The 14,308-nt window shown below is 30.0% G+C and overlaps 1 protein-coding gene across 1 annotated transcript; it reads left to right on the top strand.

Moving 5' to 3' along the window:
• Positions 1–7,118: 7,118 nt before the first annotated feature.
• LOC100815735 (cytokinin riboside 5'-monophosphate phosphoribohydrolase LOG1) lies at positions 7,119–13,295 on the top strand. Its single transcript, XM_003539720.4, has 7 exons — positions 7,119–7,914; positions 8,392–8,489; positions 8,598–8,628; positions 9,723–9,822; positions 12,415–12,485; positions 12,630–12,773; positions 13,002–13,295. Exons 1-7 carry the CDS (start codon positions 7,750–7,752, stop codon positions 13,092–13,094), a joined length of 702 nt encoding a protein of 233 aa, XP_003539768.1. The 5' UTR covers positions 7,119–7,749; the 3' UTR covers positions 13,095–13,295.
• Positions 13,296–14,308: the final 1,013 nt, after the last annotated feature.

Below are 14,308 nucleotides of genomic sequence, written 5' to 3'. Positions count from 1 at the left end.
TAAGCTTGAACAACTTCAATTTAATTTATTCACACATTTAATGGCCGTTAACTTGTTTTTTTCTTTAATTCCTACGAATGTTTGAATCTTGTCTCAAGCAACTATCATTATTAACAAAGTTCAGCATAATTAATAGATAAGTTAGATGCATTATTAAGTATATTATCAAGGGTTTGATACTTAATCATTTGTATGGAGAAGATTTTGTTCAATAAAATAGATATATAATACATATTTCAATAATTTTTCCACTCCGAAGAAATTTTTCGACTATTAGTTGAGAGAGATATCTTTTGGTGTGTGTGTATATATATATACAAACAAACATAAACTAGCACTTTGTTCAGAATAGATTTCGACAAATTAATAATTTCATGATTGCTACAATTATTAAGTGGAAAAACAGAAAAGAATCCCTTGCTTGGTGTTCCATGGAGAAACAATGACCGGAATTGAGGAGGAATATATGTTTAAATTTGGACGGAATATGCAGAGACAAATAAAGCAAAAGGAACTTTTAGGACCCAACAAGAAAATGAAACGCCCCGAATTACGTATTCAACTTGGCTTCTCCCACCTCAATTCTTTATTTTTGATGTTGAAATTCAAGAAAGTGACTAGCCAAGAAAATTATGTGACGCACTTTCCTCAAAGGACTAATGGGAAGTCGGTGGTTCAAGAAAATTATTAACTTGTTTAAATTCCGAACAACTTGACAACCACTACCATTTCCTCATCAAGATGATGGCATTCCTCTTTTTTGTGCCATATTTGATCCCTTATTTAGAAATATTTTTACGTTACTTGAATTGCAACATGTGATAACAAATATCGATCCTTGGCCTGGTTTTTTATTTTCCAGATGCTGACTTTATTAATTTTCAAAAAAGAAAATCATGCATCCACCATATATTCATAGGTATCCACCATTAAGAAATACCTTGCCCCTGTTTGGTTTAAGCACGGTATCAAAGAAAGGATAATTTTTTTTCCAAAAAATTTAATGGCTCTCACACCTCCCCCACACAACTTTTTAATTAATTCAAATATTTTTTCTCTATCACATTTCATTCCATTCAACCAAAATAACCCTTAAAGGTTCCTTGATATAAGAATCTCAAAGACATGGTCAATCTATCACCCAAATTCAACATATGTGAATAAGTCAAATGTAACGAATTAGAGTGGATAATGACACGAACTTAGGAAAAATATACACACATATATAATATAATATAATATAATATACTTACAATATTCAACATATTACATGTAATATAATGAGAGAAGAGAGAGTATTTATTATCCTATTATTTTCTAACTCAACTTTTACACTAAACTAACGGCATAATATAAGAGATAATAACATTATCTTGATCACCTGAAAAGGATTTTTTTTTTATTAAAAATAATACAGGAATATGTTTTAAATTTATAAGGAAAAGTATTTTTATGCATTTTAATTATAAAAAAATCCTTTTACTTTCTTAACTGGTGTGGTTAACATTTTCCGTAAAAAATACCAATTAGCCTTTTAAAAACATTCTTACAATTGTTCAAACTTTAAAATTACAAAGAATGTGTGTCAAATAATAAGTTAAACCTTGACTTTAGGTTTGGAAAGTAAATTGGACTTATTTAAGATCAAACTTTTTTTTTACAGCATTTAAGATCAAACTTAATCTCCCTAATTTCTATCTTAAATCGCGTAGCAGCAAACTTAATATTTAAGTGAGATTATCAAGAATTTTGGGTTATTCCCAAACTGTTGCAGGGCTTCTCACCCTATGTTAATTGTTTCTGGCTTCAATAGACTTGAACCTATTGAGTCAAGCTAAACTTGAGTTAGGTCAGGTCCGAAGGTATCTTGGTTTCAAAGACTTAGAAGACTTATAAGAATTGGTCCCTATGAAAACGTATTTTGGTTCCAAGGAATTATCTATCCATCTAGCATATGTCTTGCGTTTCTGTTTAGTGGTACGAATCCTGCGTTTTACTCATTTTGCACTGATAGAAAACAATGTTGTGGTGAATACATCTACACGTCTTACAAAATGTAAACAAAGATTAGGGTATATTTTTCAACAATATTTAAATTGATAATTAATGTGAGTGTCATGTATATTTTATAGTAAACATTAAGGACTAATTGCACATTACCCAAACATTAAAAGGGGTAATGTGCTTTTTTCCCCTTTTGATTATATTTGTATGCAAACCTAGTTTTGATTGTACTAAAAACATTGTTATTTTAATGGTCTTCTTTCTCACTCATTAATATTAATGATAAAATATATTAAAAATAATTAATTTTTAAACACACATATATAAAGGAACAAAATTAGTTTTTTTTAGCAAAATTAGTATTTATAAGACTATTAAAAAAGAACGGATGGGGTAATACGTGATAGTATATGACTGATTAAGGTTTTTTTACATTTTGCAACTTATTCATAATACCATATGGGTTATATGGAGGGATGTGATTTTTAAAATTGAAAGTTGCACGCTTTAATAAATGAATGAGAATGAAAAATGACCACACTACTAGAACCCTTTCAAAAGGATATTTGAAAGTTTATTGGATGCAAGGTGAAGAAAAGAAAGCTATAAAATTCCAACACACTTTTCTGATGAAGGTGGAAAAGAAAAGGGAAAGCTTTCTCTTTTTTTTCTTTTCGATATGAATTAAAGCACAGACCAAAGCTGAGTCGCTCGTAACAATCAACATGGAAATTGAAGGTAGGTAGGAGTATATCACCATATTCGATCCATTTCCTAATTTCACACCATGTTGTTAACTGTTTGCTCATTAGCTAATTCTACCGTTTATAATCCCCCCCAACCCATATGATTGTGTATCAAAGGCTTTCTTAAAAATTGACTAGTCGTTTTGATTAATTAACAACAAAATTGACCCCATTTTTCTAACAACATGCTCCACACTGGATTCCATTGTGCATGGATTGATCTAATGCTTATAAATTCGCAATTTGATGAAAGAGATGCCTGGCTTATCCGAAAAGGCAATCTTTGGACGAACATTTTATTCTTATGAATAAAAACAGAATGAGAACTTGACTTTAATTTAGTTCCCTGTCAAATATTTAACAGCTTTTAGTCAATAAATATATTAAAATTAAAATATGTTTTTAGTTTTTTTTTTAATATTTTTCATATTTAATTTTAGTTTTTTAATTTTTTTATTATTTATTTTCGTCCTATGATTTGAAAATACTTCACTTTTATTTCACAAAGTGTATTTTGTGACAGTTTATAATTATCATTATATATTAATTATAAGGATTCAACAAATTTTTAGTCATAGTAGAATTTCATATTTAAAAGTTTTAGTTCTTGTAAAATGTGTTGTCTATTTGTAGTTTCTCATATATTTTTATTGTTCATAATTAGTCCCTAGAAGAGACTAAAAAAGGACAAAAATTTAACAACATAAAAAATATTTATCAGCCGTAGAAATAAGTGAGAAACTAAAAATAGGCAAAAAAAAAATTAAAACTCAAAATTGAAAATTGTACGGACCAAAAAATTATTTACTCCCAATTAGAATCACTTTGAAAACTAAAAGTGAAGTATTTTCAAATTAAAAAGACAAAAATAAAACAAAATTTAACTTAGAGGACTAAAATCAAATTTAAATACAGACAAAAACATGTTTTACTTATATTAATCACTCTTGTGCTCTGACGGAGGGGAAAAATGAAGATGAATACTTATTATTTTGTGGTACAAATTAAACCGAAGAAAGTGACATCTATAGTTAATTGGAAATAGGAACACTAGTTTTTTTATAAAAAAAATTATAAATAAAATGTGTGTGTGCAAATCTAAATGATAGCAAGAAAATTACATACATAAATCAAGGGAACGAAAAGGAGATATGCAGGTTCTCAACCTGCGAGTGGATGATTATCTGCGTAGGAATCCCACCATTAGTTCTGCAACTCAATTATGAATTTATAATTGCAAACACGTCTATGCAACTCAAACAAACAGGGCAAAGTGTTAACACTCCTCCCCTCCACCAAAGAAAGTTTAGGAGATGCAATATATTTATTTATTCAATCAAAGATTTGACCAATGATTTCTCTACCAACAATCTTGAGTACTACTAGCTTAATTCACATATTTTAATTTGAGGGAAGATACATTTATCATAATTATTTAATAAACAACTGGTTGCAATGCTTTCCCCCAACAAAGGATAAAGACATGGATTGATGGCAATTGTTTACCCAACATAATGCCAAACATCTTATTTGAGGAGTGATGTGAATAAGCACAATCCTCATAACTCGTTGCTAATTGATTAACATGGTCAAAGGATTTGACTGGTTGTCATAAAATGAGAGGGGACAGAAAAGGGGTAATTTCATTTCATTTCTTACCCCAACCTCTAATTTTTGTGAAACCAATATGCCAATTTGGTCATGGGAGTTATACATATGCATCAAGTGTTTATTGGCACACTAATGGAATGGAAAAAAAAATAAATAAATATATATATATATATATATATATATATATATATATATATATTTTAGATTGAAATTTTTTTTCACAAATATTACATATACAAAATTTTATATTAATTCAAAATAATTTATTTTTCCGTTCATATAAATTAAAATCAACATAATATAAATATTTTAAAATATATTAAATATAAATTTTTTTATTACCTTTTTGTTATTATTCAATTTTAATAAAATTTGACATAAATAATCTTATTAATATGTAAATATAATTTAACGATTAAATTAATGAAAATTATATTTTATATCAAATTATAAAAATAATATAATTATTATTAAAATTATATCAATATAATTTGATCTCTCCTCTATGTATATATATATATTAAGGATAAGAGGACTATATATGTGACCACAACCCATAATTTTCTCCACGGGTCGTAGAGGATACCACGTGCTTGTTCCTATCTATATCGTCTCAATAGAGCAAAACAACATTGATGTTAGTGAAGTACACATTCACTATTATTTGCGCTCTCTATTCATCAAGCTCTCAATTCATCAACATCTATTATTGCACGGATGAATTGATGAAACTGAAACCATCCAAACTTCCTTATTTTCATTTAATCTTTTCGCTAAAAGCTAGTGGATTGACCAAAATCAATTAAACTTTGAGTATTAGGGTCTAGGGAGAAATAAAAAAACAAAAGGGCTTGTAAGAAAGAAAGAAAAAAATGTACATGTTCTTTCACTGTAATTTCCTAACCTGTTTGATGTGATGTTTCCTTTTGGAAATCATTATTAGTATTCTTACCAATTGGGTCTCCAAGTCACGGTAACAAACAAAATAAATTAACATCTTAAATTTGCTGATTGTTTTGGCATCAATTCATAATATAATGTAAATAGTTAAATACCCATATTGTATGTCAGCAATTTAATTGCAAGCAGAGGAAGCATTAGAAAGACAAATGGAAGTCTAGAAGAATAGGGACAGCAAGGCTTTGTCTACTTACAACAACAACAGGAACGAGGGGTAACTTAAACTTATTTTATGTCCAATCTAAATCTGAGTGATAAAAAAGAATGGATGTTTCCTAGGCATGCATCAAGCTTGTCTAGTGAGGGGAGGTGGTTGAGGGCACACACATCACAAAGTGGATGATGGCTAACATGTGATTGTAGGAGCTTAAAATGTAAATCTTGTCTCCGTGTAACGGTATAGGAATACACTTATTTTATAGCCTATTAAATGTTAAAATCTACGGCATCACATGATGTACACATGTATTGGCATTTGGCAAATAGCTAGCTAGCACCACACACGCACATGTTCTCTTGGTGTGTTTAAGAGTTAGATGTCTTATCTCTAGGGCTTTTACAAGAGTCAAGGGAGCTGGATAATGGGAGTTGGTTGTGGACACGTTAGTTGGATACAAAATGAATTGAGAATGTGATAAAGTAGTTGATTAAAAGTCAACCCCTGATGAAGATACCTATGGTTTAGCTAAAACACTAGAATTGCCCGTGTCAAAGCAAGAACTGTGGAGAGGGGGAAAGGGTATCACGGGCCAGTCATAAACAGCCTATGCCATACTCATACTGTGCTGCCAATGCCAATGTAAACGCGTGTTTGGATTTTAGTTCACTTATTCATGTTGACGATGAAGCAAATATAATTTGTTTTAGTTAAATCCACGTTGACGATTAGAAACACCAAACCAAATAACCTACAAGTGATTAAGAATTCAGAATTATCTCTTATCTTTTTCATGTATTAGTTTGATTTCTCATAAAGTTGTTAAAATTTTGATTCACAGACCATCCTTTTCAGAAAGATATAATAGGATAAAATTACTTGGGGTTTAGGGTTGTGTAGTGATATTCTGAGTAAGTCTTTATTGATAATCTCAATATGACCTTAATGCCCGTCAAAGGTACCTTCCCTACCTACCACTTTTCATGGAAAAAAAAAAAAAAACCATATTGATAATGTGCTTCAAGAATTGAAAACACCCCATGACATCCATCTACAAAATTGGAGAACACTTAATGCAATGCTGGGCCAACTTCCTCTGTCTTAACAAATATCTAGCCACTACCCTGGATGGAAATCAAATAGAAGATATTTTGTGGGTTACCATGAAATGAAATTGATACCAGAAAAATATGTGCTACCTCCTTAAAATACTTTTTTTAAAAGCTCAATTAACTTATAGCTTTATTTATTAATATTGAGAAATATATAAATGTTCACAATTTAAAATTATGTAAAGAAACATGCATTAATATTTTAGTAGTACCCATGGTCTTGGTCAACATACAATAAAAAAATGGTTTCACCTAAAAATACACACACACACACACACACATATATATATATATATATATATATATATATATATATATATATATATATATAAAATTCTGGTTTACAAACACTCATATGGTATTGATGTATATAACTATATATTGCCATACATTTGTTTACTGTTGACATTTATCACTTCTCTCTCATCTTTTTCTTGGTGCCTTTCTAGGTGTCTTCACCCCAAATTATCTCTACCAAACATTTTTCATCGCTATAAAAAGGTCCCATATGTACCATTGTACTAAACTTTTGCCATTAGCTCTGACTTCCCACGTGGATATTAAGAATAGAAACAACCAAGATACTACTACTTCCACGTATTTCATTTTTTTTTCCACTTATACTTTTGCTATATATATATATATATATATATATATATATCTTGCCAACTCTTATAAAAATACGAGTAACATAACAAATACTCAACAAGCATCAAAACCAGCCCTTTCAAACTGTATTTTTAGAACATCAAAAACCGAGAGTTCGGCCTCACCTTCCAGTATTGTGTTCCCATTCCAATACTCAATTGGTTAAACAAAAAACGAACAATGATCTTGACATAGGACCACGGATTGTGTTTCTTTCTTTCTTTTCTTTTCTTTTCTTTTCTTTTCTTTTCTTTTTTTTTCTGGTACAGGGGACCATAGTAAAGTAGAAAACAAACACACACGTTAATTTGTGGATCAAGTTTTCCCCTACGTACAACTTGGAAGGAGTCATCATCGTTCATGATGTGATAATGGTTCCACAATAGAATGCACCCTCGCGTGTGCTTCTTCCTCTCTACCCTTATATATAAAGCCACGCACCCACGACACTTTCATCAATTAACCGCTCATTCATCCAAATTTCTCAAACTCAAGCTAGCCTTTGGGGGATATGATAGAGAAGAAGACACAGTGTGAGAAAAAGGAAAAAATGGAAGGTGAAGAAACTGAGATGAAACAACAATCCAGGTTCAAAAGGATTTGTGTGTTCTGTGGCAGCAGCCCTGGGAACAAGAGTAGCTATAAGGACGCTGCTATTGAGCTTGGGAAAGAGTTGGTAATGTCTCTCTCTTATGTTTTTTCTGTTATGACATGTTTCTGCTAATTTGAAGTTCAAGGAAATTGAACTTTGTCATGTGTTGTTTTTGGTGTGTGTTTTGTTTCATCCCTTTTGTTTTTGGTGTTCCTGTTTTGGTTTAAATGGTCAATTAAACCTTTGTTTTGGTGTTACTGCATCTGTTTCATGATGTCCCACATCGTTTCCTTCATCCACATTTCAACTACATAAGCTCCTCAAGGAAAGTGAAGAAAAAAATGTTTATTTTTGTTTTTTCACGAGAGAGAGAGAGGGAGAGAGAGAAATAATTCAATTCAGTTTCTATGTTTTCTCATGCATATTTTGTAGTATGGTCTATAGAAAGTATCTACCTTTCATAGTTTCATAGAGTTGTGGCAAGTGAGAATGAAAAACTACCATTGTTAAATTATGGTCTTAAATTCACTTCTTTGGGTACTTTTTGGAATTCTTGAAAAGGTGTCAAGAAATATTGATCTGGTTTATGGAGGAGGAAGCATTGGTTTGATGGGGTTGGTTTCCCAGGCTGTTTATGAAGGAGGTCGCCATGTAATTGGGTGAGCATAATCTTAATACTACTTCCTTGTGATTTACTATTTGTGTTGTTGAATTATAGGATATGATGCTAATTTTCAATTATATTCTTGTCATGATATTGTCTGCAGAGTTATTCCCAAGACACTGATGCCAAGAGAGGTAATGTTAAGATGTTTTTTGGAGGCATTTCATCAATCATGATTGCAAATAAAAAAGAAAATGACCAAACAGCTACCCAGAGAGAGGGAGGGACACAGAACGAGAGACAGAGAGAATTATCTACTTACTACTTTACCTTCCGACCACAATATGCTTTTCTTGTTCCAATGCTCCCTATCCTCTTTTAGACAGAGTAATGCTGTTTATATATCATAACAACTTTTATAGCATTATTTTCTAAATAAATGGTAGATGCACTGATAATATAATAATATTAATATTTTTAATCAATAAAAATTTATCATATATAATAATTTTATTAATTTTAAAATTATTATTTTAAATCATAACTAGTGTGATTTCTGATTGACAGATAATATAAAAGTCTACTACATTATGGGTATATTGAAATTAAATTCTTTTTTAAATTTTTTTTATCGCTATATGTTACATTACTCATTTTAATACAAAGTTCTCAATTTCTCTCCTTTTTATATATACAGCATGTTATATAAAATCAATGTACAAATGAACATCTCTCTTCAGTGAATTTTCCACCTTACTTTTGTTATCACAGTGTATGGATTTTGCACTTTGTCTTTTTTGGTTGATTCTTATGGGGTTTCAAGTGGGACTTATGCTTGCTTTTCACATTGTTTTTGGTTTTGGTTTCACATTAGAGTTTTTTTTTTTTTTCTTATAAACTTATCCATCAATACACCTGGCAACCTGGGGTCATTCCTTCTGAGCTATTTTGTCCCTCTCTCTCCAAGTTCCATGTACCCTCCTTAAGATTCTTATGGCAATTAAGCCCCCCTTTGGTTTGATCTCCATTTTTCTTATCATTGATCAGTAACTTTTTTTATCTTTCTTCGTTTGGTCTATTTTTTGGTTTATCATTTTTCCCTAGGGAAAATGTCAAGCTATACTATATCCCCACTTGAGCCCACTTTCTGAAGTACTCATCATTACCCCTCTTCCATTCCTATCAATGCATTAAATTTAAGACTCACTCTCACTCACACACACAAAACCAACCCCTTTATGGTTTCAGTGATAATTTGGATCCATTTGGGTTTTGTGGCTTTTTGCAGATTACTGGAGAGACAGTGGGGGAAGTGATGGCAGTAGCAGACATGCATCAAAGAAAAGCAGAGATGGCTAAGCACTCTGATGCCTTTATTGCCTTGCCCGGTTCGTACAACATGGTTCCACCAATATTCCCTCTTAAAAAGTCACGTATCATTAGACATCAATTCAATATTATGCACTATCTAATCTACATAAATTTGGCACATAAAATAAAAATTACATCATTTAAATGATTATGCATTCTTAGTAAAATACAAAAAACACCCATCATGCATTATTAACCTGTTTGATTTTAATTTGATTTTGTTCCTCAAAGGACAATGTGGTGTTACTTATCTTTTGTCAGGTAGAATTTAATTTTGAAAATAATTATTATTTTTAGTTTATTAGAAATGCTTTACTCAATGAAAAAAAGTGATTATTTCTTTACACTTAAATTATATGAAGCATGTAATTATATTACATATTTATTTATAATTAATTATAATTTCAAAAAGAAAAAAGTAAGTGGTACACACTGTACAAATTCTGCTATTATTATGAACGAAAGTTTTTTCTTTAATAAATAAGTATTGCATGATGTTACATGTCAATAATTTTGCACATATGACATGTCAACTGCAAATCATTATGTGATAGAATCTGTGGACATTAAAACTCATCCATAGGTGGTGTATAGACATGTTTGGGACAAAATTCACATGATCCATAAGAGATTTTTCAACCTACGTGATGCAGATGCATTACTTTATTTGTGCACTACATCAATAAAATTGTAGATGGGATCTAAAGTTTAAAAACATGCAATCGATTGTCCATGTTCATTAACTCATTGTAAAATACTCCACAACCGGTTTTCTCTGTTTAGATGATGTGTTTTATAAGGTTATGATATTTGCAAGTCAAGTATATATATTACTTACCCATTTATATACTCGAGAGTATTTATATTTAACTTATATAAGATCTATTAAGATTCTAATTGGACATACCTAAATTTTATTTGTTTTGTTCTTTTTTTTTCATCATCTATTGTTTAAAAATATCTCGTTTTAAGTTTAGGAAAAGGACTGTACTGTTCTGAAGATACAATTGATAAAATTATTGTGCAAAAGTGAATTGAATATAGACTTTTTTTATCAAGCTTTTTAGGCAGTAAATTGAACTCAGGTTAAAGTTTTCACGAGGAAATTCGTATAGACCCATAGAGGTATTTATGATTATTTTTAGAATAAACATATTTTTAGTCCTTTAACATTAATGTTGAGTTATTTTCTTTTCCTTCAAATTAAAATTTAATTTTTTTAATCCTTCAAATGCACAAAATACTCTTTTAATTTTTTTGTACAACGCGAGCCAAATATAGAAAAAGAAATTTATAATTTACAATAACTTTTAACCGTTAAAATTTGATTTTTTTTATTTTACATTTTAAAGTATATTTTTTGTGATTAAAAACTATCATCATCAAATCAGTAAAAAAAATTAAAAATCATTACTCACCTTAAAAGTTGCTTTAATTTTTTTTATTTACTTGATTTTGGTAATTTCAAATCGCTAAAAAATCATACTTTAAAATATAAAATAAGAAATCAAATTATGACAACAAAAAAATGTCAAAAATTATAAATATCTTATTTCCTATTTGATTCACACTTTATAGAAGGACAAAAAATAACACTTTGTGGATTTCAAAGACTTAAAAAAATAAAAAATAAATGACTTACTTTTTTTAAGTAACTAAAAACATATTTAACTTACTTTTTTTTAAGCACGTGTCCTCCTAATACACACATCACGCTTATCTTTGTACAGATAAAATTTAAAGTATTACAAAATTTGAAATTATTTTATTGTACATAAAGTAAAGTGGAAAAAAAATATTATCTTTCCACAACATTCTCCTTATTGGTGTCAAGTGAAATATTTTACGATTTTGCTATTAGAAGAATTCTATCAACACAACATTCTCCTTATTATTATTAAGTAAAATTTAATATTTGTTAAAAAAAAAGACTTATCGAAAAGGGAGTGAATTTATATAATAAAAAATTATTATACACATACAAAAGAATTTGTTAGAAAAAATGTGTCAAATATTATATTAATGATTTTTTTCTTGAAATTATGATTTATTATGCATGCCTCAAATTGAAAGATTAAAAAGCTAAAATTTAGAAGGGAAACAGATGCCAGATTTATTTTAAAGATTACTCACAGGCCCAAGAAAAGGAAACCAAGGGCCCCAGATCGCTTCTTTCCCTTTTTTTTCATTCATAAACTGTAAAAGGGGCCCATTCAGTTTATCGTTATTGGGTCCAAGTTTTGTATCCGTAAGCAAATACAATTAAGAAAAACGACAACAATGATCAATAAAATTATTAACAAAAAATAATAATAATACAACCGAAAAAATAAAATTATAAATATATTTCAGAAGGAGAATTAGAAAGAAAATATGGAATTTCTTCAACGGCACGTAGTTGATGTAGGTCTACCCAACCAGGTCAGACCAAGCCGTTGTTAAAAAAATATTATCATCTCGTAATTTTGAAACTTAAATTTTATGTTTATATAAAGATTTTGTGAGCTTAAACAAACATCTTTTTAAAACATTAAGGATGTGGAACTTTGAGAAATATATAGAAATAGAACTTCAATTAATAATGATGTATGTCCTCTTTGTGTGTGAAGGTGGCTATGGGACTCTTGAGGAGCTTCTAGAGGTGATAACTTGGGCTCAGCTTGGCATCCATGATAAACCGGTGAGAACCCTTCTCAATCTTCAAAGATTTAGAAATGGCTAAACTTTAATTAAGTTCTAGAATTATACTCTAGAAAATTGCTATCTCTTATTTTGTTTAATGAAGAAAATAGTTTCTAAATCAAGTTAATTATGGTTTTGGAAGGTGGGGTTGCTGAATGTAGATGGATACTACAATTCCTTGTTGTGTTTCATTGACAAAGCTGTGGAAGAAGGCTTCATTAGCCCCAAAGCTCGCCACATAATTGTATCTGCCCCATCAACAAAAGAGCTTGTCAAAAAGATGGAGGTAATTAATTGCAATTACAATCTCTTTTTTGTGTTTTAATCTATTTAATTATAACTCTACAAGATGCATGCTTAAATGTGAGGAGGTTTAGTTCAATTGATTGAACAAGATTTTTGAGTTATTGTAAATCTTTTGATATTGTCTTCGATTTTAATTTATCCAAAAAAAGATATGCATTCTTCAATTCATTCATTACAAATTGATATGATTTTTGTTTCATTGTTGTAGGAATATTTTCCACAACATGAAAGAGTTGCCTCTAAGCTAAGCTGGGAAACTGAGCAGATAGATTACTCCTCAAATTGTGGCATGTCTAGGTGATTAGATGATTATGGAAGAATCGTGTAGAGACATTTGTTAGTTTAATGGTTTAAGAGACTACTACTACTATTATGGCCACAATTTCCTTTCTTTTATTATGCTATTGCATTTACTTGTTAGTGTAAACTACAGAGCTGACTTCAATCTAGCTGTGAAGCCTAACTACTCTTCTGCTCAATGTGAATTCTGGTTTTTTCAAAACATAGGAATTGTAAGATTTTTGTTCTCTTTCTTCTTCCCTTTTTTACCTTTCCATTGTGCAACAAGGACTTTGTTGCATTAAAGCTGAACCAAAAAACTTTTCTCTTTCCTTATGGGGACCCATTTGAGCATGTTTGACATGGAAGTTACTATTACTTTTTCACATATGGAGACCCCTAGCTACACCGGTATTTTTTATTTTTTAGGATTAGTGGGAAATATTTTGGACACGTCTGATATGAAAGGTGTTGTACTTGGATGGAAATCATTCACTCCAAAGTTGGCTTATGCATCTTTGGTCCATCCAAGTTTTATAAACCATTCTTTTTACATGTGTTTGATGTCTATTAAAAGACTAATGATATGTTTGGATGCACAGTGATTACCCCTAAATCATGTTAAAAAAAAACGTAGAAATCATACCACAACAATTAGTTACTTCACTTTCAACATGAAAAATTAATCGTTTTACTCTACCGTGCCACTCTTCCAAATGCATTATAGGTAAAAGAATGAACTAGCTAAAAGTAGATAAGTCATTGGTCACATAGAAGTTTTTGTTCTCGATGATTAATTAATGCATGACACAAACCATTCTAATTGAGGGTCACGAAAGAAAAAGGAAAAAACAAACATTATGTATATTCATCTCTCTTTTTATCTAGAGATTAACAGAATTTCAAACCAATTAATTAAACACGTTAAGAGTTATGATTATTCACAATTATTAATAATGACACAATTATAGTCAATGCAAATCAAGTTATTTATTTGTTATTCTTTGTGACGTGGATGGATGATGATGTAACATTGTACTAGATAATGAGAATGGACAACATTTAAAAGGAAGTGATTTTATAACTACATTGTCTTGTTGTGTGGTTTACATATGACATACTAGCTGATTGGGTTCGCAAGTAGATCTCGGCTCATTGACATGCATATTAAGAATAACCAACCAAAATAGCAAGTTGCATATATCTTTATAATTCACACGCTTGTTTTTTATTTGT

The sequence above is a fragment of the Glycine max genome, chromosome 12, assembly GCF_000004515.6.
Source record: "Glycine max cultivar Williams 82 chromosome 12, Glycine_max_v4.0, whole genome shotgun sequence".
Lineage (NCBI taxonomy): Eukaryota > Viridiplantae > Streptophyta > Magnoliopsida > Fabales > Fabaceae > Glycine > Glycine max.
This window is presented reverse-complemented; position numbering and strand designations above follow the sequence as displayed.